Source organism: Carcharhinus amblyrhynchos, chromosome 5, assembly GCF_965287045.1.
Source record: "Carcharhinus amblyrhynchos chromosome 5, sCarAmb.v2.hapA, whole genome shotgun sequence".
NCBI classification, from domain to species: domain Eukaryota; kingdom Metazoa; phylum Chordata; class Chondrichthyes; order Carcharhiniformes; family Carcharhinidae; genus Carcharhinus; species Carcharhinus amblyrhynchos.
Genome location: NC_137328.1, coordinates 46,312,037 through 46,335,525, shown reverse-complemented (window position 1 = coordinate 46,335,525; position 23,489 = coordinate 46,312,037). Strand labels below are relative to the sequence as shown.

The following is a 23,489-nucleotide window of genomic DNA, read 5'->3' as shown; positions in this document are numbered from 1 at the left end:
AAGGGATGAAGTCCATGACTATCAAACAGAGTTTGTGATGCAGACCAAAGACAATGCCTTTCATTTCCCAATATATAATCGGAGTAATTTCCCATATTCAGATATCCTGGAGATCAGTCTAATCATGACAAATCAGAGGCAGTGAAAAATGTCGAGTCGTAGTGAGGCAGTGCTGGGTGTTGCCAGCAAACATGTGAAATCTGACATTGCTGCGGAGCATCCAATAGATGAGAAATGGGAGCAGCTGAGGATAGATCCTTCAATTCACAGACAAAACAGTGAGTGCAGAAGTGAAGCCCCATGACAGGTCATTTTCTGACTATGACTAAATAGATAGGCAGGAAGCCAGGCAAGGGGAATCCCACCCAGTCAGATAACAAAAGAGTAACACTGCAGGGGGATGGTGGGCTTAATTCTGTCAAATGCTGCAGAAAGATAAGAGAATTTTGAGGAGGAATGAATCACTGTGGTCACAGTCATAAGGATGTCATTTGTGACATTGGTGAGGGCTGTTTCATTACTGTACAAGGGGTTGAAAACTAATTTGACAAGTTCAAAGATCGAGTTGTGGGAAAGGTGAACATAAAACTCAATCTGCTGTCCACAGCGCAGTAAGTACTGCCTCAGATGAATTCGGAATCTACTAGCTAAAAGCTTTGTGCGATAATAATAAGTTGCACTTAAATAGCATCTTTAATGTAGTAAAGTGTGCCAAGACACTATGTAAATATAATCAGGTTAAAAATTGACACCAAGCCAAATATTGTTGACTAAAAATGTAGGTTTTCAGAAAGCTCAGAGCAAAGGGATAACTATCAGAGGTGGCTGATATTGAAAAATACACAAAGTGTCAAATACATGCTCAAGGACAACAACAGCAACCATTCGCTTTACTATGATGTAAACTGATGCAGTTTGTTACATGTAGACTATTATCTGTACAACAAAGAAATATAATTTAATTTCAGATAATCCTAATATCTCACTGTTGTTTCCTAAAAATATCTCTTGCACTTGTCACGCAATACTAAAATCTGGCAATAATGACATAAAAAGGTGTGTTTCAAGCCCTCACAGAATAAATTAGTCATTATTTTTGCAACTGCTGATGTTGCTGATTCTCAGATAACAAATCCTTTTTCACGTATAAGCAAACACTTACTGCAAGATCACCAGAGATATTTGCTCCAGCAAGGATACCAGTAGCAGCAGGAAAGAAAATAGCAAAGACTGAGAAGAAACCTTCTCCATCTCTAAAGTCAGGCCCAAAGTTTTCATAAAATATTTCATCTGAAATAAAAATACAAAGATCATAATCATTATCTTACAACAAAAAAATTTTCCCAAACTATTTCCAATTTAAGCCACCATGCCAATAAATGTAGTTTTTCAATATAATTTAAGGATCAGAAATTCCCTGGTTTCGATGTTCATTGTTATCATCATATGCACAATATTCTAAATGTCTCATACACATTAAGTTGGGTCTACCTATGTGGGTTTATTCTTGCATCATGTCCTCAACACACAATAATCTGTGGAGGGGTCTGGGCTGCAAGAACATCTGTCATATCATTAGGTCTGCTGAAATGTAAAAGGCTTAAGAAGCAATATAAGGGATTGATTTTATCCAAAACTTTGACACACCACATTGCAATACAAGTTAACTAAGCTCATTAGTACTACAGCCTTCCTTATTTTTCCCCTGGAACAAATAGGACAAAATCAGCCAAGGGCAAAGGAGCAAGGGTCTCCATTTGGAAATAATTATGTGTCAAGTCCCCAGAGCAACTTGTCATTACTCAGCTACGTGTACGGACTTTGCCCTGACAAATTCTCAGCAGTTGACTGCATTTAGCAGAACCATATTGGCATGCACCCAACATGAGCTGTATTCAAGTGCCCAGAACACCAGTGTCATTAAGTCATAGAGAAAAGGACTGGACAATGTTGAAGCGTGATTGGAAGTAAAAATACAAATGAGCAATGGAGACAATTCTAAAGATGCAAATCTTAAGATCATGTCGCAACAATGCAGTTGCTATTCCTTGAACAACCATTTCACGCTGGACGCGCACCAGTGTCAAAGGTAAATTTCCTTCTGTGAGAAAAGGATGTGCATAGTTCTCCACACTCACTGTCACAGCTTTGATAATGTAAGAAGTCTCACAACACCAAATGAAAGTCCAACAGGTTTATTTGGCATCATGAGCTTTTGGAGTGCTGCTCCTTCATCACTCACCTGATGATGAAGGAGCAGCACTCTGAAAGCTCATGATTCCAAATAAACTTGTTGGATTTTCACCTGGTATTAAGAGACTTCTTACTGTGCCCACCCCAGTCCAATGTCAGTATCTCCACATCATGGACACCTTTGATAACTGGCAGACAAACTGCTATATGGCACAAAGAAAGAGAGATGTAAAGTATTCAGTCACCCCATATATTTCTGTTTTCAACTAAAAAGGTCTGCCATCGGCTTTATAAACAGATTTCCTTCATTATCTGCTTCCATCAATGTCAACATCTGTACTCAACAAGTATTTAAAAAGCACCTATAACATTATTAAACATCCCACAACTCTTTAAAGGAACATTAAACAAAATTAGATAGGAGCACATAAGGAGATATTGGGTCAATAAATAAACGTGGTCAAATGTAAAGAACAGAGACAGACACGCACAAACATGTTTGGGGGATGGAATTGCAGAACGTAGGGCCTTGGCAGCTGAATTGGAGTGACTAAAATTGGGATACTCAACAAGAGACAAAAAGGTGCACAGATACCTCGGAGGGTTCAAGCCTTACAGAAATGAGGAGGCACAAGGCCATGGAGAAATTTGAAAATAAAAGTTGAGAATTAAAAATAAGTGGTTACTTAATTAGTAGCCAATATTGATCAGCAACAACAGGGCTGAATGGGACTTGATCTGATTAAGGACACAGTAGCTTTGGATGGCTTACGGAGGGTAGAATATGCAAAGCCAGCCAGGGCATGTCTTATAACTAGCTAAGTGTAGGCATAATAAAAGCATTGATGAGTGTTTCAGCAGCCAATAAGTTGAGGTAGGGACAGAGTCAAGAACTATAACAAGGATGATCTTGATAATAAATGTGAACGTGTAGCAGAAAGCTCATCACTGGATCAAATACAAAACAACTTTACAAACAGCTTGATTCAGCCTTATATATCTTATAGGCACAGAGTAGGGAGCTAGGGAGGAGATTACACAGGGACCAAAGACACAATAAATTTTGGGAAGCCAAAACCAATGAGAGAAAATTTCTGCTCGTCTGTATTGGTAGTTGACCAAGCAATCTGACAAATCAGAAGCCAATGGCTACACAATACAGAATGGCGTCTCATATGTACACCCAGGTGAATACAATAGAAGCAGGCAAGAATACCCACATTCATGGTGGTGAGGTCAAGTTGAATATCAGCAGAATACCTGTGGAAATGGATGGTTTAAGTTTATTCATGGGAAGTGGGTGTCACTGGCTAAGTCAGCATTTATTGCCCATCCCTAAATGTCCTCAAGGTGGTGACGGGGGTGAGCTGCCTTCGTAAACCATCTATGTAATGTAGGTACATGTACGTTATTAGGAAAGAAATTCCAGGAATTTTACCCAGCAACAGTGAAGGAACAACGATATATTTCAGAGTCAGGATAGTGAGTGACTTGGAGTTGCACCTGGCAGTGTTCCCATGTATCTGCTGCCTTTGCCCTTCCAGATGGTAGTGGGTTTGGAGAGTGTTGTCAAAGAAGCCCTGGTGAGTTCCTGCAATGAATCTTGTAGATGGTGCACACTGCTGCCACTGTGTGCTGGCAGTGGAGGGAATGAATGCTTGTGGATGGGGTGCCAATCAAGTGGGCTGCTTGGTCCTCGGTATTGTCAAGCTTCGAGTGTTATTGGAGTTACACTCATCTGGTAAGTGGACAATATTCCATAATACTCCTGGCTTATGCCCTGTAGATGGTAGGGAGTCAAAAGAGGCGAGTTACTTGCCGCAGGATTCCTAGGCTGTGACCTGCTCTTATAGCCAAAGTTTCTGCTAGTGGGGGATTCAGTGATGGTTGTGTCATTGAATGTCAAAGAAGCAATGGTTAGATCTGACTAGTTGGGAGATGGTCATTGCCTAGCTCATGTGACGCACATTATTGGGCACTTCTTAGCCCAAAGCTGGATATTGTTCGGGTCTTGCTGGCTGCTTCAGTATCTGAGTAGTGAACGATAAACATTGTGCATATCAACGGACATCTCCACTTTGGATCTTAAGATGGAAGGAAGCTCAATGAAGAAGCAGCTGAAGATGGTTGGGCCCAGGATACACTACCCTGAGGGACTCCTGCAGTGATGGCCTGAGATGATTGGTCTCCAACAATCACAACCATCTTCAGGTTGAGAGAGCTCAGTCTAGGTTGAGAGAGCTCGGTCTTTTCTCCTTGGAGAGACGAAGGATGAGAGGGGACCTGATAGAGGTGTATAACATGTTGAGAGGTATTGATCGGGTGGATTCTCAGAGGCTTTTTCCCAGGGCTGAAATGGCTGCCACAAGAGGAAACAGGTTTAAGGTGCTGAGGAGTTGGTACAGAGGAGATATCAGGGGTAAGTTTTTCACTAAGAGGGTGGTGGGTGAGTGGAATCGGCTGCCATCAGTGGTGGTGGAGGCAAATTCGATAGGGTCTTTTAAGAGACTTCTGGATGAGTACATGGGACTTAATAGGATTGAGGGTTATAGGTAAGCCTAGTAGATAGAGATATGATCGGCGCAACTTGTGGGCCGAAGGGCCTGTTTGTGCTGTAGTTTTTCTATGATTCTATTTTCCTTTGTGCGAGGTAAGACTCCAACCAATGGAGAGTTTTCCTCCCGATTCCCATCGACTCCAGTTTTGCTTGGTCTCCTTGATGCCATACTGGGTTAAATGCTGCCTTGATATTACAGGCTGTTCTCTGACCTCAACAGGGTTCTAGTGTCCATGCTTGAACCAAGGCTGTAATGAAGTCAGGAGCTGTGACCCTGGTGAAACACAAACTCAATATCTCTAAGCAAGTTATTGCTGGGTAAGTGCCACTTAATAGCACTGTCGATGATCCCTTTCATCACTTTACTGATGATCGAGAGGAGACTGACAGGGCAGTAATTGGCTGGGGTTGGATTTATCCAGGGCATACCTGGGCAATTTTCCACATTGCTGAGTAGATGTCAGTGTTGCAGCTGTATTGGAACAGCTCAACTAAGGACACGGCAATATCTGGAGCACAATTTTTCAATCTTATTACTAAAGTACAGCACATAGATGAAAAAAAAAATCAGAGAGGGGGTGCTGTATCAGGTAGTTTTAGCAACCTCTATCCTCCAATAATGACACCAGTTATTTACATTGAAATTAATGTTTTCTCCCTATCAACTGAGTGAAATTAATATGAAAATACCACTTCTAGCAGTTTCGGGTCCAGGAAACCATCACTTGGACACTGACTGGATGAACTGAACACTAAGTGGTTTCTGACTGGCAAAAAATTTGAATTGCTAGAGAATTGGCCAAAATAAATGCAAAATCAGACAAGAAAAAAAAAAAAAATCGAGGATGTGATCTCAAGAAGGTCTTTGTATACAGGCAAAAGGTCACCTTGAATATGTTTCAAATACTGTGTGAAAGGGGTAGTATCCTCAGGAATAAACAGGAAAGAGGAAAGAAAATGCAGCTATGCAAGATAAATCCAATCTCAGTATGTTAAATAAAGAATGAATCTGAAGCCAGTCTGCACCTCAAGACTGATTTATTTCCAAGCCTGCACAGTAAAGACACAGACTCCTTCAATTCACTCTAACATCCTGTGGGAATACTTTTTTTTAAAATATACTCTTCTAATGAAGCCCGAACTTAACGACAACTGGGGACGGCTGCTCTTAATCATCAACTTAAAGCATGAACTCTATTGCGGTATAATTTCAACATTAACAACGTGGAGAAAGAAGGAAGACAAAAATAAATACTTCCTCATTCAAATGGAATTTTTTGGATTTGCTCACTATCTTCTCCCAAAGTGATACACAACCTGAACTGTACTCTGTCCAACAACTTGACACTAAACCATCCACATTCATTGGAGCTGGAGTGACAGGTGTGTGCCTTACATGGCTGACATTGAACTACTTCTAAAGCTCATGGTACAGGCCTGTCTTTTCCTTCCAAGCAGCTGTACAGTAAGAACATGCTCTAGAAGAACACATTTACCAGGCTTCTTTTAAAAAGCATTAGTCATGCAAAGCCAGGGTGTCATAAGAATCTTATCCTGTCAAGGCAGTTCTGCAGTATATGACCTCACCTAAAATGAAGTGTGAGCTGCATGAAGGTAATAATTACAAACTGCAATGAATGGTGGTTGGGAGAGAAGAAAGGAGAAGCCAAGAAGAGTCTAAACTGACATTACTAGTCCAGGGGATAAGGGAGGGAGGGTGGTGGGGAAGAAGAGAGAAGGCAGCACAACAACAGCACTAATTAGTCAAACAAACCTGGGGGTTGGTGAGTCACAACATTGAACCTTAAGAGAATTGGAAACAAATGCGTAGACAACTCCATTAACTCAATAAACAGGAATCTCAAACGCATTAGATTCTTTCAACTATTTAAATCCACAGAAAGGAAATTACCAAAGACTTGGGAGGAATTATTAGACAATAATAATGTTACGTTGCACATCAACAAATTATATAAATAAGAAGCTGCAGTGTCAAAGACAATTACTTTTGAAAGTAAAGGACAATTACATTTGGAGGTTAAAAAGACAGTTTATTCCAATCACTCAGCAGATTTGCACAGATAGTATTCAAACCATATGGATTAGTGAGGTTCAATCTGCATTCTATACTGTGCGAGTTAGTCATTTATGGGTTAATTGCATTGACATTGATGGCAGCAGCTTTGGATTAGGGAGAAAAGAAAACAGTACTCTGCTCCTGATTGCTTTTGAACTACCCCTGCAGCTGTTATTTAGAGAAGCCTAGTTCAACTTTAGGTGTGCTGTCTTATCTGGTGTTTTCCACATTAGATGCTATACCAACAATCAATTAAGACATTTATATAAATGCTACTTGAACAAGGTCATGCATGACACTACATTCCAAGAAACCAACACCTTCAAGGAAAGTGGAGTAAGTTTGCAAGGAAGGTAGGTATGGAAGTTAGACACAGAAGCCATAATATTCCATCAGGTTCATAACCCTAAGTAAGAGTTTCAAACTCCGACCTCATTCAGCTGTTCCAATAACAAGGCTAGACATGTGCATTGTCTACATGCTATCAGAACTAAATGAAGGCAGGTTCCAAAGTAAAACCATTCCCAATTCAAAATGTTATTGTATTTTTCACATACTTTGGTAATTAAAAAATCCTTTTGCCCGTTTGTCATTGGCTGGGATGAAAGTTCCCACGGTGAAGTTAACTATGGATATCAGCAGAATTCCCAAGAGCACAATTTGAGCCTGCAATGAAATAAAAAAAGGAAATGTTTAAATTATAATTGTTATTCTGTAAAGATCATGGGATATATTGCACAAGATCCTGTGCAAACGGCAGGCCCATTGAATTACATCAGTGTGGCGTAGGAAAGAGTAGCATCCTTGCTCACTGAAAGGGACCTGCCCACGGGAGTAGGCCTCAAAATGTACTCCAATCTGCAGTCTCCCATAATGTAAGCTAGAAAGCTCAAATTGAAACATGCAAATACACACATGTAAAACTCCAATTCATGGAAAAATTAGTATTTATTTTCACAAGGGGACCACATAATTTACAAATGTCTAATTTATGTTGGGATATTAAAAGTCAATACTCAGATATTTCCCTTCTTGTGCCAAGATCAGAGTTGTCTTTTTCTCCATTCAACATTAAGGCAGTAGCCAAGTGTTGCTATGTCTCCCATCCCACTATTTTCAAAGATGCCTGGGTTCACCATTGACGTTCTTGATTATTCTTCCCGGATTTAAAGAACAAATCCCAAGCAGCTTTTTGGTCCTCCCCTACCCCACCAAAACATGGATTTAAAACAGAATGTATAAACTTTATGGTGTTGGTATTGCAACTGTTAACTCTCAGCCAAAGCTTTTAGTTAGAGTGTTGCATGCACCTTTCAGTATTCTTTGTGAAAGTATGCTGCAGATTCCTACCTTAGCTTCCCATTCCATCCCTGCAACAGATATGCCAAACAGGACAACAATCGTAATGGTTCCTATAATCCGGATGTCATTCGTTTCGTCAATCATGAGTGCATTGTGTTCCTCAAGAAATGAAAAAAAAATCAATTTAATCAAATAAAATAGGTTAAATCATTAAATTAATAAACTTCCCATTATAGTTCAATTGTTGAAAATTAATATCAATGTCACCTGGATGTTTGATTTATACTTTTTGATCGAAAGAAAGTATTTTATTGATTTAATTAAAAGCAACTTACCACAAGCAAATCTCGAACAGTTTCTGCAAAGCCAACCACATACATGGCTACAGCAACTGCATTGGCGAAAGCAAAAATGAGGCCTATTGCACCGCCAAATTCAGGCCCCAAACTTCTGGATATCAAATAGTACGCTCCACCTGTAGAGATAAACACAATTTTGTTGGCATCCATTTTCAGACACACAGCATGTTCTTTTCCATTTTGGAGCATCCCAACCTGATAGAAAAGTTGCCCAAAAATCTAAGTTAGTACTTAATGTAAAAGTGCCAAACTACAAGTTTACAAGGTTTTTGTACCCCACTCTGCATTGTGGGGTAGGAAAGTCAAGTACTAGGGAATATAGGTTTAAGGTGCGTGGAGAAAAAAGTTTAGAGGAGGAGGAGATGTGCGAGGCGAGATTTTTTTTGAAACACAGAGGGTGGTGAACATCTGGAACATACAATGCCAGGGGAGGTAGTGGGAACAGGTCTGATAGCAGCATTTAAGGGGAAATTAGACAAATACACAAATAGGACAGGAATGGAAGGATACGGACTCCATAATTGCATACGGTTTTAGTTTAGGGAGAAATCATGATCGACGCAGGCTTGGAGGGCCAGAGGGCCTGTTCCTCTGCTGTACTTTATTCTTTGTACTAAAGCAGATAAAAATAGACTTGGGTGCACAGAACACAATCTCAAAATTTATAGATGACACAAAAGCATTTTGAAATGAGAGGGGGATACTGATAAACCTCAGAAGAAAATAGATAGGATAGATAGTGAAATGGTGAGGCAAGCGACAGAAGAAATTTAAAGAGAGAAATGTGAAGTGATTCATTCAGGCAATTAAAAAAAATTTAAAAAAAGTATAATACATTGAGGTACCTTAGCAGAGGACCCAAGAGCATACGTGCACAAGCCATTTATGGTGGCAGGACAGGTTGAAAGCACGTTTAATAAAGCATACAGGGTTCTGGGCTTCATAGGGCCATAGTGTACCAAAGTAAGGAAGTTATGATAAACCTATATAAAACACTGGTTCAACCTCCACTGGAGTGTTGTGTCCAATGTTGGGCATCGAACTTCAATGCTGTGAAGGCATTAGCGAGGGTGTGGAAAGTTTCATAAGAAAGGTTCCACAGATGAGAAACTCAATTACATGGATAGATTGGAAAAGCTGAGCTTCATCTCCATGGAGAAGAGAAGGTTGAGGGTAAATGAAGGGACTAGACAGAGAACTATTCCCACTGGTGGAAGTATCAAGCACTAGATGATCCCAAGTTCAGGTGATTGGCAAAAGGACCACTGGCGACAGGAGGAAGAATTTTTATATTTTTATGTAGTGAGTGGTTGGGATCTGGAACACACTGCCTAAGCGCGTGGTGGAGGCAGCTTCAAATCAAAAATTGGATAACTATCTAAAGAGCAGAAATTTATAGACATGGAGAATTGCTAGGGGAATGGGAGATGTGCTTGCAGAAAACCAACAGAGACAACGGGCGGGATTTTTACAGCATCGCTCATCCCAAAACCATAAAATCCTGCCCGAGGGCAACGGGCCTTTCCATGATCCATCCCTCACCCGCTCCAATTCCCATGGCAAGTGGGATGGTACAATTCCAGCCGATGGGTCAAATGGCCTCCTGTGTGTGATGTAACATTTTTACAATTCTACCAAGTGCAGAGCCACAAAAAGGTACAAAGTTTTCGGGTTTTATTATAGCTGGTTTAAATTTCCACATCTGGCTCACACACAAACACTAAACACACACAGCAAAAAAAAAACTATGCTAAATGGCTGTGTGTTACTAAACTAGTCATTTTGTTTTAATGAAAATGATTCATCCTTGATGGGAACTTCACAAACAAATGACGATTGTATACGCAACTCTTTGTCCTGTGGCACAAAATAGTAACCTTCTGCTTTAGAACACATGTAAATTTTTCTGATTTAGAATGTTACCAAAACCCTTTGATTTCATTAACCCAGTTTCAAATGGGCGTTAAGTATCTTAAAAACAAAATGAAATGTATTCACAAGCCCAGCACAAACCTGTAAGGAACAACTGCAGCTGTAACCTGAATGCTCAGTTCTGCAAGTTCAATCATTTTAATTAATCATCTGAGGTAGCCTGTCGCCAGTCGCTCAGCCAGCATGACTCACAGGCAGGGTTATTGGGAGAAACAGGCTTGCTATTCATATTCTGTTCCTTTTTATCTGGCCCAGGTTGGTTCTTAACAGTGTACCATCACCTGTAGCGAGATAGAGAGTGATGATAAATTATCCCATTCACCTCTGTTGGCATGTTCACTTGGATGACCTTCATTGCATACTGCAATAAGAAATGTGATGGGAACAAAAAGCCATCAAAATACGACACTGAGCGAGACAGGTGAACTTGAGGTCTCAAAATAGTCTGGTCCTAAAAATTGAGGGAATCAAGCCTTAACATGGCTCAAAACTGAGAATGACATACAGCCAATTCCAGGACACCAGAACTATCTAGAAAATAGGTGACCACTTTCATGGATCAACTTATTCATCATTTCTCAACATACTTGTGTGAACTTGCTTGTACCTGATGAGACGTCAGGACTAATACAGAGGAAAGACACAACAGTTTAGTGATGTTTAATGGTCAATGCAAGTGGGTCGACTGGTGGGCAATATTACCTAAATGGACCCATCATCTACATGATGTTCATCAATGTATAATAGGCTTAGGCCTGCTCAATTGATTGCAATAAGGAGCTTATGCATCCTAGGTGATAGGTGAGGACACATTTGCAGTACAACTGTTCTGTCAGCAGAACCAAACCACTATGAACAGGATAGCTCAGAAGAAGTGTGGCTAAGACACTGTTTGAGGCTGCAAAATAAGTTTAGGACTGGGTGAACCTGCATCTCTCAAGTTGCACACTTTTTTAAAAGCAAACATGTGTCTCTTTCTGGGGTGCCAAATGTAATTATATGCCATTTTTCTGGAGAACAAGTTGTGCATCCACTTATTTTTTTAGAACTTGCATTGCATATAAAAATAAATTCACTTTCCCAAATTAAACCAAACAATTCAGAAGTGACATAATCTTATAATGTTGAAGCTTAAATTCTCACGTCAACGGTCAACTCTTTCACATGAGAGTAAGCAATTCTGAACTACCTGTTCTGCGTTTTCGGGAGATGAAAATTGGTTGGAGCACAAAAACCATGATTAAAAATAAAGCTGATCAGCTAATTGGTGGAGAAAGCTAGAATAAATAGGCAAACATTCCTACTTTATTCACACCTTTCTGGCCTATTTCATCTATTAATTAAAAATCACATTTAATATTTCAAAAGTACTCAAGCATATTGAATTACTGTTTGTAACTTGGTGTGGTTGTGGGAAATCATTGACTTGCTAAATGTGACAGCCACTTCATAGAACTTGAATGTATCTGTTTTATTAACCTGTGATACACAGCACTGAGTCTTTGTGATATGCAATTATTTCTCCAACATTAGCACAATCAAGTGAACATGACTACATCAAGAACATTCCCTTTTCTCATTGTGTTGCAGAATTTCATTGATGCAGTAAAAGCCTCAGAAACAAAGCTTTCAACTTCTCCTGTTTTTTTTGCATCATAACCAGAATCTTTAATCCGGCAAATAGATTAACTGACATCTAATTTTAAACATGTTGACAGGTTAACCACAGATTTAATGAAGATGCACAAGTTTTCATAAGACTGATCACAAAACATTCTGGTTTGATACAGAAATGTTTTGTTTCTGAAGTTCATATGATTCTGTCAAACATTAGACTGGATCAGATAAGCTTGCACATCAGAGGACATAGAGGTCATATATTCAAAATGTAGGGGTTGAGACAAGTGAACAATCTAACAGCAATCATATCATATTGTAATGAAGTCCCCGGCAATCTGCACCATAAGTGGAAGCTTTGGTGTTACTGTAACGAAGTGACTTTTATTCTTCGTTTCAGAAACAATATGTTCTCAGGCAAATTCTGTAACAATTAAACCAGAATTCCATGGAGAAAGATGGCACAGTAAGTTAAGCGCGAACACAGAACATCATGGAAGAGGAAAGTCAAAAGCCCAGTGCCTCACTTGGTTCAATTCGCAGTTTGAACAAAGCTGCATGGAAGTAGCAATAAGAAATTGGATAGGAATTTTCTAAATGCTCTTTACCTGGTAACCCTAGCAGTTTGAGCTAAAGCAGTTTTCAAAAACAGAGATAAGATTAATCCATATCAGGAGGAATAAACAGTGGCAATATAAAAGGCACTCTGCCTCATTAATCTTTACTTCCAAACCAGTTCAAAGGCAGCTTGGACACCTTAAATGCAAAGCATCAATCTTTGCAGCAGTGCAACATGCCAAATTCTCAACGTGGGAAGAGATGTAAAACCCTCGCTGCATTTGTAAAGGTTCCACTGACTCTGAGTGGGAGATATGGTTCGCTCAGGTAAGAGCAGAAATTCCTGCCTGAGGTCAACGGACATTTCTGTTGTTGGACCCTCGCCCGTGACAGATTCCACAGCAGGCAAGGTGGTGGAGTTCCAGCCAGTATGTTTCTCAGATTCAGCCATAGGCATTTCACTTTAATGGTATTTAGTGAAAGAGCGAAGGTATTTGGCCTTTGCTATGAAAACTAATGAAATGAAGTTTCCACGCATTTCTTAAGTTGCTCTTTTTTACTAACAATTTTGAAAGAGAGTGTTTCCTTCTCCCCAACTCCAACTATTTTGGCAATCAAGACTCAAACTATGGTCTAGAGTTTCCACTTTGGGCAGAATTGTCAAACTGTGTGTGCAAATTTGCAGTGCTTTTCTGAAGCAAAGTTATGGTTCAAGTTTCTGCCAAAATCATTTGTATTATCACAAATACAAAATCCTTCATGAACCATGAGAAGCGGACAGAAAAGAATAATTGATATTTCTTCCCATCAAAAAATATTATTGAATAGTAACCCTGGTGCAGTTTCATTATGTATAAAACATTTTCTCATTGAAGTGTTTATATTTCAACATTAAACTAATTTGAAATCAATAACAATGTTTAAAAACTCTACCGAGCCATTTACTAGCTCTATTGTTCTACTGAATCCAGTTTCTTAGCAAATTAATAATTAAAAACTAAACTCCTTCAAAACATACGCACAATAAGCTCTCCCTGAACACTGTGATTGTGTTCCTGAACGGTACAACTTCAAATGAAACTTTAAGCAAACCAGTAATCCAGAGATCCAGGCTAATGTTCTGGGGACAAGAGTCCATATCCCACCAATACAGCTGGTGGAATTTAAATTCTATTAATAATATTGGAATTAAAAGATTGCCTCAGTAATGATGAACATGAAAACATTGTTGATTGCTGTAAAAGATATCTATCTGGCCCTCTACTGTTCTTTAGAGAAGAAAATCTGCCATCCTTACCTGGTCTGAGCTATATGCGACTCCAGACCCACAGCAATGTAGTTGACTCTCAACTATCGTCAGAAATAGCCTAGCAAACTATTCGTATCAAAATGCTACAAAGTTCCAAAGGAACCAAACTGAACGGAGCTACTGACCAAGGAATCAGAAATCACAACAGCAAACCAAGCTCCATTGACCCTGCAAAGCCCTCCTTGAAGTGCTGCAGCATCTCTTAGGAATAGTGCATTCAAATTAGCCCCAACATTGCGAGGATGGCAACATTAAGTTTTCCTCTTAAAAACGTGCCCAAGTTCCCACTCCTAGTCAGTGTTCGGCAGCACCTGATCATTGGGTGGTTACAGGTTTAGGTTGACTGAGATAACTTGCTAACATTAATTGATAAGCCTCCCAGAATTGTGCATAAAGTTGATACTGCAGATGGGCACCATCTCTTAAACAACTTCTTTTGAGAGATCAGGAAGAAGAGAAAGAAAAGCACTTGGCAAGACAGTTAACCAGGTACATTCTGGTCTTAAAAAAGGTTTGGAATTTTTGTAAGTTGTTTTGATACATGTAAATTTTGGATTTTACTTGGTTTCAAAAGAACATTTGCAAGTAAAATACTTGACAAGCATATTAATTATGATATAACAAAATTTAATGTTTTCAAACAAATTAATCCCATTTGGTATAGGCTCCACCCAGTTCTCATGTTGATAATTTAAGCTATTTTTCTATTTCAGTCACAGTAGCAATTGTTCAAGTGAGGTCAACAAAAATCATACTAAGTTACAGAACGATTTCCAAATACCCTCGGAATGAAGTACTTCACAGAAACAAGCCACGCAGCCCAACTGGTCGATCTCGGTGTTTATGCTCATCTAAGCATCTATCCTCCCACTCCTTTCTCCCTTATTGCTCATTTAGCTTCACATTGTCAACAGAGGCCCAACAAGCTGCACCGGATGAATGATCAGTAAATCAGTTTTCGGTAATATCAGTCAAGGACAGAATGCTGCCCAGGGTACCAAGGCAAATCAGCTATAATTTACATAATAGTTCCCTTTCATTCTCTGAAGCCATTAAACAAAGACAGAGTAATGCATCCAAGTTTTCTGATGACATATGGCTAAGTGAAAATGGAAGGATAGAGAGAGACTGCAAAGAGATAGCAATAGGTTAAGTGAGTGTGCAACAAGGTTATTCAATTGGCTGGAAAAACAGAAAAACATTTTAAAGGGGTGTTGTGTGTCAATGTTGATCCTCATATTTATGGAAGAATATAGTGGTATTGGAGGCAGCTAAAGTAAAGGTTCACTAGATTGGTCCCTCAGATAGGGAGGTTTGTCCCATCATGAGCAGCTGGGTAAATTGAACCTATACTCTCAAGTTCAGTAGAATATAAGGTGATCGAATTGAAACATTCATTCACTTGATCGGATAAACAGAACACTTCTGCTGGCTGAGAAATCTAGAACACAGGGACACAGTCTCGGGTTGATTACTTAGGATGGAAAGAAAGAAAGGAAAACAAAGAGTGAAGAGGGAAAAGTATAACAATTTCAAAAATCACATTTTAATTATACTTGAGACAGAGTTAGCAAAGGAACATTCAAGGAAATGAGAAGGGCGTACCCTTTCCAAGCACCAAGAGCTATAAGTGAAAAAGAGCCAGAATGGGGTTAAGCAAGAATGAGTGAACCACATAGATAAGAGGTGAGGCTATGAGATAAGATATGTAAGAGAGCAACAGTGAGTGAAAGATAAATAAGAGTGAGTGGCAGATGTCTAAAAGAGAAACTTCTTCTAACCCATGGAATTCTCCTGTTTCTTCATATTATTCCTGATGTGGCATCACCTTTATTTTTACTTCATTTTCTACATTGAAGTTATCCCATTTAGGTTTCCATTACATGATCATGATGCTTGGGCAGCTACCTTTAATTTCAGTCTTCCAGTTACAAAATGGGAAAAATTGATTGTTCTTTTTAAACAAAAATTGCTTTCTTTGTATGTACCTACCCATATAATGGTCAATCAATTTTGCAACAATGAGCACTTTAATAAGTAAGGAGGGGTTAAACGCATGATTTAGAAAAAATACCCTGCATAGAATTGAACTTGCTCTAATGATTAACAGCATTAAAAAAATCATTAAGTGGTAGTTGGAGAACTCCTAAATCTTACTCTGGGACGGAGACAATGGAACAATTTGTTACAGCAAAGTTGAAAATCTTGACAATTTAGCCGCAAACATCTCAGTTTGGCAAGCACAACTTCATTATCAAAACTTTTCTGCTGAGAACCAATACAATCTTTCAAAAAGAGCCAGGAAACACTCAAGTCAATCTTGGAAAACCATTGATTTCAAAGGTAAAAGGTAGTGACAAACAAAGCCAACTGCGATTCATCACCAAGACCATTTACTCCCACTCCTAGTCACAAGTCAGTGACCCCTGCTGGAATGTGCATACACACCTATATAGGGGGAGGACAGGATCAGGCTTTAGATAGATTACCATACTGGCATCACTAGCCAACACTCAGTCTACGCCCACACATTTAAAAATTAATGTTTGTGCCAGTTGCGTTTTGTCCATGTCTCAAGTTGGGAGCACCCTTGTCTAGGAGTCAAACCAAGACCAATGCTGGAGGGAGTGTGCATTTTTGGAGGTGCTGTCTATTGAACTAACCGAGGTCAGATCTGTTGGCTCAGCTGGCACCATTTCACAGAACAGGGGAGTCATTCTTCATAACCTGACCAATCAACATTGCAAATAAAAAAAACACATTATCTGGTTGTTATAACACTACTGTTTGTTGGGAACTTGCTGTGCAAAATGGCTGCTGCTTTCAAATGCTTCCAAAGTATTTCATTGGCTGTAAAGTGTTTTGGACAACATACATTACATAAGTGCTTTAAAATCTGTTTGACGATTGGTTCCTGCATATTCTCTAGGCTGCATGTTTCCAATTTGGGATCATTCTTGGGTCGGGGACCCAGTCACTGGAGTAGCATGCCTTCTAACTGCACTTTATCATAGCAAATACATCAGGAGCCTTTTGTGTGTCAGCTGTGGCTAGGTCAATAGCATTTTTGCCATCACAAGTTGATTGGTTTCAGTACTACTCCAGGGCATGAGCACAAAAATAAAGACTGACACTCCTGTGAACTAAGTGAGCATTCCACTGTCAAAGGTGCTGTCTTTTGGCTATGCCACTAAATGGAGGCCCCAGCCACCTGCTCAGGTAGACATAAAATCCCATAACACTCAAGAAACCCGGCCAATATTTATTGCTCAAACAACATTACAAACAATAGATTACCTGGTATTATCGCAATGCTGTTTTGGGGAGTTTTGCTGAGCGCAAATTAGTTGCCACGTTTCCTACATTACAATAGCAACTACACCTCAAAATGTAAGCACTTCCTTGGCTGTGAGGCATATTGACACACCCAGTGATCATGAGAAATGCTATATTAATGCAAGTATTGCTGCAAGATGCCTTGCACAGGAATGCCAAGTTTCAAAGGAAACAATTTATACTGCATGACAAAGGATGTTGATTCAATAACCAAGTTGACTGAATTGGATAAGTAACTGGCTGTATCATAGAAGACAGAGGGTGATGGTGGAGGGAAAATTTTCAGACTGGAGGCCAGTTACCAGCGGTGTACCACAGGGGTCAGTGCTGGGTCCTCTGCTATTTGTGATTTTTATCAATGACTTGGAAGAGGGGGCTGAAGGGTGGGTTAGTAAATTTGCTGACGACACCAAGATTGGTGGAGTAGTGGATGAGGTGGAGGGCTCTTGCAGGCTACAAAGAAACATTGATAGGATGCAGAGTTGGGCCGAAAAGTGGCAGATGGAGTTTAACCCTGATAAATGTGTGGTGATTCATTTTGGTATGACAAACTTGAATGTAAATTACAGGGTCAACAGCAGGGTTCTGAGGAATGCACAGGAACAGAGAGATCTTGGGGCTCATTTCCACAGATCCCTGAAGGTTGCCACTCAAGTGGATGCAGCCATGAAGACTTATAGCATGTTAGTGTTTATTAACAGGGGGTTTGAGTTTAAGAGCCGTGGGGTTATGCTGCAACTGTACTGGATGTTGGTAAGACCACATTTGGAATATTGTGTTCAGTTCTGGTCACCTCATTATAAGAAGAATGTGGAAGCATTGGAGAGAGTGCAGAGGAGATTTACCAGGATGCTGCCTGGTTTGGAGGGAAAGTCTTATGAGGAAAGATTGAGGGAGCAGGGGCTTTTCTCTTTGGAGCGGAGGAGGATGAGAGGCGACTTAATAGAGGTTTATAAGATGATGAGGGGGATAGATAGAGTGGACATGCAGAGACTATTTCCTCGGGTGGCTGTAGCTGTTACTAGAGGGCATAAATATAAGGTTCATGGTGAGAGATATAGGAGAGATGTCTGAGGTAGATTCTTTACTCAGTGTTTCGGGTGTGGAATAGACTGCCTGCTGTGATAGTGGAGTCAGACACTTTAGGAACTTTCAAATGGTTATTGGATAGGCACATGGAGCACACCAGAATTATAGGGAGGGGGTAGCTTGATCTTGGGATTGGACATAGCCTGGCACAACATTGAGGGCTGCAGGGCCTGTACTGTGCTGTTATGTTCTATGTTTCTATGTTCTATGAATGGTACAGATATTGCCATGGCAAATGCACCAGTGAGCTATTATACTCCATGCTTTTGTTTATTCAAAGCAAGGGGGTAATGTCAGGGCATATTCTTTTTGTCTGCGGAGGATAGGTCCTTGCCAATGAATACGTAGCTTCTAGCAAGCACAAGTGACCTACATTGCGAGTCTGACTGATAATCTTATACACACTGTTGATATAAACTTTAGCACACTCAGGATTCTTCATAAATGCTGCATAGTCACAGAATCACATCTAATTTCAGATGTTATGTTTTAAAGAACTACCATCGTAATTGCTGAGATCGTAATAGCAAAGTCAACTCAGTTAGTTATTTAACCGCTATTGAACATGGCTTCTTTGGAGATGAACTACATACACAAAACTGCTCTTTTTGCAGCCAAAATAATTTTCAGAGATATCACTGAACCAATTTTGACTACTACAAACACAAAAGTGAGCATTGCTTATTTTCTCTCACCTGAATTCACAGCAACTAGAACGCAATACAAACTAGATGATTTTGCTTGGAATGGGCGACGTATTAATGGAGTACTTTGCATCAGTATTCACCAAAGAGAAGGGCTTGGTGCATGATGAGTCTAGGAAAGGTGTGTAGCTTTTTTGAGTCATGTTGAGATCAAAAAGGGAGTGGTATTGGGGTTCTTGAGAAACATTAAGGTAGACAAGACCCCAGGAACTGATGGGATGTACTCCAGAATATTGAAAGAGGCAAGGGAGGAAATTGCTGGGGCCTTGAGAGAAATCTTTGTATCTTCACTGACTACAGGGGAAGTCCCAGAGGATTCAAGGATAGCCAATGTTGTTCCTTTGTTTAAGACGGGTAGCAAGAATAATCCAGGTAATTACAGGCCTGTGAGCTTGATGTCTGTGGTAGGGAAATTATTGGAGAAGATTCTTCGAGACAGGATTTACTCCCACTTGGAAATAAGTGGACATGTTAGTCAGAGGCAACATGGTTTTGTGAAGAGGAGGTCATGCCTCACTAACTTGATCAAGTTTTTCAAGGAGGTGACAAAGATGATTGATGAGGTGAGGCAGTGGATGTTGTCTACATGGACTTCAGTAAGGCCTCTAACAAGGTCCCACATGGCAGACTGGTGCATAAGGTGAAGTCACATGGGATCAGAGGTGAGCTGACAAGGCAGATACAGAACTGGCTCAGTCATAGAAGACAGAGGGTAGCAGTGGAAGAGTATATTTCTGAATGGAGGGCTGTGACAAGTGGTGTTCCTCAGGGATCAGTGCTGGGACCTTTGCTGTTTGTAATATACATAAATGATTTGGAGGAAAAATGTAACTGGTTTAATTAGTAAGTTTGCAAACAACACAAAAGCTTTGCAGATAGCAATGAGGACCAGAGGATACAATGGGACATAGATCAGTTGGAGACTTGGCTGGCAGATGGAGTTTAATCCGGACAATTGCAAGTTAATGCATTTTGGAAGGCCTAATACAGATAGGAAATACACAGTAAATGGCAGAACCCTTAGGAGTATTGACAGGCAGAGAGGTCTGGGTATACAGGTCACTGAAAGTGGCGACGCAGATGGAGAAGGTAGCCAAAGAGGCCGGTGGCATGCTTGCCTTCATTGCCAGGGCATTGAGTATAAAAACAGGCAAGTTATGTTGCAGCATTATAGAACTTTAGTTAGGCTGCACTTGGAATATAGTATTCAATTCTGGTTGCCACACTACCAGGAGGATGTGAAGGCTTTGGAGAGAATATAGACAAGATTTACCAAGATGCTGCCTGGTTATGGAGAGCATTAGTTATGAGGAGAGGTTGGAGAAACTTGGTTCTTTCTCACTGAAATGACGGAGGTTGAGGGTCGACCCGATAGCAATTTACAAGACTATGAGGGGCACGGACAGAGTGGATAATCAAACTTTTTCCCAGGGTAGAAGAGTCAATCGGCAGGGTGCATAGGTTTATGGTGCAAGGGGCAAGATTTAAAGGTGGTGTACGAGGCAATTTGTTTTTAAACACAGAGGGTAATGGGTGCCCGGAACTTAGTGCCGGGGGAGGTAATGGAACCAGATATGGTGGTGGCTTTTGAAGGCTGTCTTGACAAGTACACGAATAGGATGGGAACAGAGGGATATAGTCTGCGAAAGGGTAAGGGGCTTTAGTTCAGTCGGACAGCATAATCAGTGCAGGCTTGGAGGGCCAAAGGGCCTGTTCCTGTGCTGTAATTTTCTTTGTTCTTTGACAGAGTTATAATCTAATTTTCATCACCAAATAAATTAACCAGAGGGGACAATTTCTCAAGGAGGGAAGCATGAATTTCATACCTCAGTTCATACACGCTGCCAAGCACCCAACCCCTTAACAGCCAATAAAACAATAAGTGTGTACACTCAGCTCCCATTTCGGGATACAGCCTCAAAAAGCCTGGTATCAAGTGTGCTGCACTTATTGAAGTTCGTGACACAACCCCTTTTAACACTTCAGTGGAATTCCTCTTGATGCCTATGCCTTGTGGTGAATAAGGCAATGATTGCAAACAAAGTCTTGATCTCCTTAATCCTTATTATAACTCCACTGTTTTTCTTAGTCATGTTGACCACCCTAACACTTGCAATTCTTTTGCAATCAACCCAGTCAAGTCCGTACTTTACAACCAAGTAGCTATTCAACGCTTTAAAAATCTGTATCAGTCATGTTGGTTGGTCATATGAAGCACAGCATATCCTCAACAAATTCATTGCACCAAATATACCTAACGTAAACTAACAAGGTTGTACAATCTGTATCATCCATACTTTCATCCAGTTGTATTGAGAAATCTCCTGCTAACTTTATCCAAGAAATAAGCTGTACTTTTAAATTCTCAGCAATATTAGGAATTTGATGAGAGACTGTGCCATGACTAAGCAGGACGTATTTCAGTTTTTCATCTGACTTCTCATCAAAAGATCAAGTGAGCCATGTCCAGTGCCGCAGGGAGAATTTAATTCTCTGCAACAGTGCGGGGCATTTTCTCTTTAGCTATGTGATAACTACCATGTCTGAGGCTAATTGTGCTTTTGTCATTTAATGTTAAATTCCTGCCAAGAACCTGAGCTGATGATTTCAGTTCTTGCTGCACCCTTTGAAAAAGGATCCAAAGGTTTGTTCTCCAGATCACCAGAATTAGTCTTCAGATGTCTTTGCAACTTCAAGGGTTTTAAACTTTCATTTGCCAGTATTTGCTCACATATAAACACACATGGGCTTTGCATGCTGAGTTGCTATCGCACAATTGGCAAAGCCATACCTCAAAAAAAAACATCTTTTTCTTTGTTGTTCACCAGAGGCCTTGGTGCTCAGCTCATAGCTAACAGATGTGCTGCCCATAGCTAACATCAGTACTGCTCTGTTCTGTCATGGACTTGGAGTAGTTAGCGCTCTCTCTGGCAGATTCATTTGCGAGATCCTGGCCGACAGGTTTATTGGCTATTTTGATGTCTCTGAACGTCTCTTTCATGTAACAAAATGATCTATGTCTACAACTGGCTTAACAGAAAAGGGAAAGGCCATTTGGTGCCAAGCGCACATGCGTGCAGGATGCTTGGCACCACATGCATGTGCAGGGTGTATTTATTTTTGCCTCTTTTGGTCATACATTGCACTGTAGCAAGAGCACACCCAGAGAGGAAACAGAACAAAAGGCCAGGTGGATATTGGGCATCATTTGTGGCAATCCATTTTTCAATATCCTGTGACCCACCCATGGGTCGTGACCCCCACTTTGAAAAACAGTGCTCTGAAGTATGAGCTATGAGGAGAGGCTGAATAAACTAGGCTTGTACTCGTTAGAGTTTAGAAGAATGAGGGGAGATCTCATTGAGACGTATAAGATGATGAATGGGATGGATAGGATAGAGGTGGAAAGACTCTTCCCGCTCAAAAAAGACAGTAGGACTAGGGGGCACAGCCTCAAGATAAAGGGGGGGCGGTTCAGAACGGAGTTGAGGAGGAACTTCTTCACTCAAAGGGTGGTGAATCTCTGGAATTCTCTGCCCGTTGAAGTGGTGGAGGCTGCCTCGCTAAATATTTTTAAGAAGCGGGTTGATGGGTTTTTGATAAGAGAAGGGATTAAGGGTTATGGGGAGAGGGCGGGAAAGTGGAACTGAGCCACGACAGATCAGCCATGATCTTATTGAATGGCGGGGCAGGCTCGAAGGGCCAGATGGCCTACTTCTGCTCCTATTTCTTATGTTCTTATGTTCTTATGAAGTACTATCAGCTAGTCAAGCACATTAAATTCCATCATTATGTTTCACTGCAGGAAGTTCAGTCAGCTGAGTGCAAATCAAAGTCAGTTAAAAATAAAAGTTCACCTTGAAGTGAAGTTCACGCCCATCAGAGGAGGCTGCTTCTCAGCACAGAAATTATTTCTAGAGCAAGAAATTTACTAACTGAGCACATGAATAAAAGCATTGTTGCCTTATATTTAATAAACTGTTTCATGGATTCCAGTCATTTTTTTTTCTCCTGGTGACATAAAGGAGTCATTGAAGGAGGAAATTATATATAAAAAAATGTATCTGAAAACTTCAGTTTTCAACTGCTCTTTTATATCTGAAGCAAATAATAACATGCGGAACAGAAGAAACGGGAGGAGATACTTTTGAGATTGGAGATGCAAAATATCAAATACACTACATTGATATTAATAACACTGCAAAGATGAAAACGTGAAATCATTACCTCCACGAACAAATCCATTGGTAGTTATAGCAGAAGTCGATAGGCCAGTAATTGTAGTCACAACAGTCGCCATGCCAATAACTACAAGAGAAAGACCTGTTTACAGAAAAACAAAGTTATTCAAATAGGTCTGAAACAAAATTCAAAATCATGTTTCAGCAAACACTTGTAGTTTTCAATAGCTGTTCAAGACACTGATCTGAGGCACATAACATTGACTTGACAGACA

The 23,489-nt window shown here is 40.2% G+C and overlaps 1 protein-coding gene across 1 annotated transcript in view; it reads right to left on the bottom strand.

Annotated features, from left to right (window-relative positions):
• Positions 1-23,489, bottom strand: part of slc12a2 (solute carrier family 12 member 2) — a 213,122-nt gene that overhangs the window by 101,274 nt on the left and 88,359 nt on the right. The window contains exons 4-8 of the mRNA XM_080188735.1: positions 23,261-23,356; positions 8,465-8,604; positions 8,178-8,288; positions 7,385-7,493; positions 1,163-1,290 (exon numbers count right to left, since the gene is read on the bottom strand). Of these exons, the coding sequence (XP_080044861.1) occupies positions 1,163-1,290; positions 7,385-7,493; positions 8,178-8,288; positions 8,465-8,604; positions 23,261-23,356 (584 nt within the window). The remainder of the gene's footprint in view (positions 1-1,162; positions 1,291-7,384; positions 7,494-8,177; positions 8,289-8,464; positions 8,605-23,260; positions 23,357-23,489) is intronic.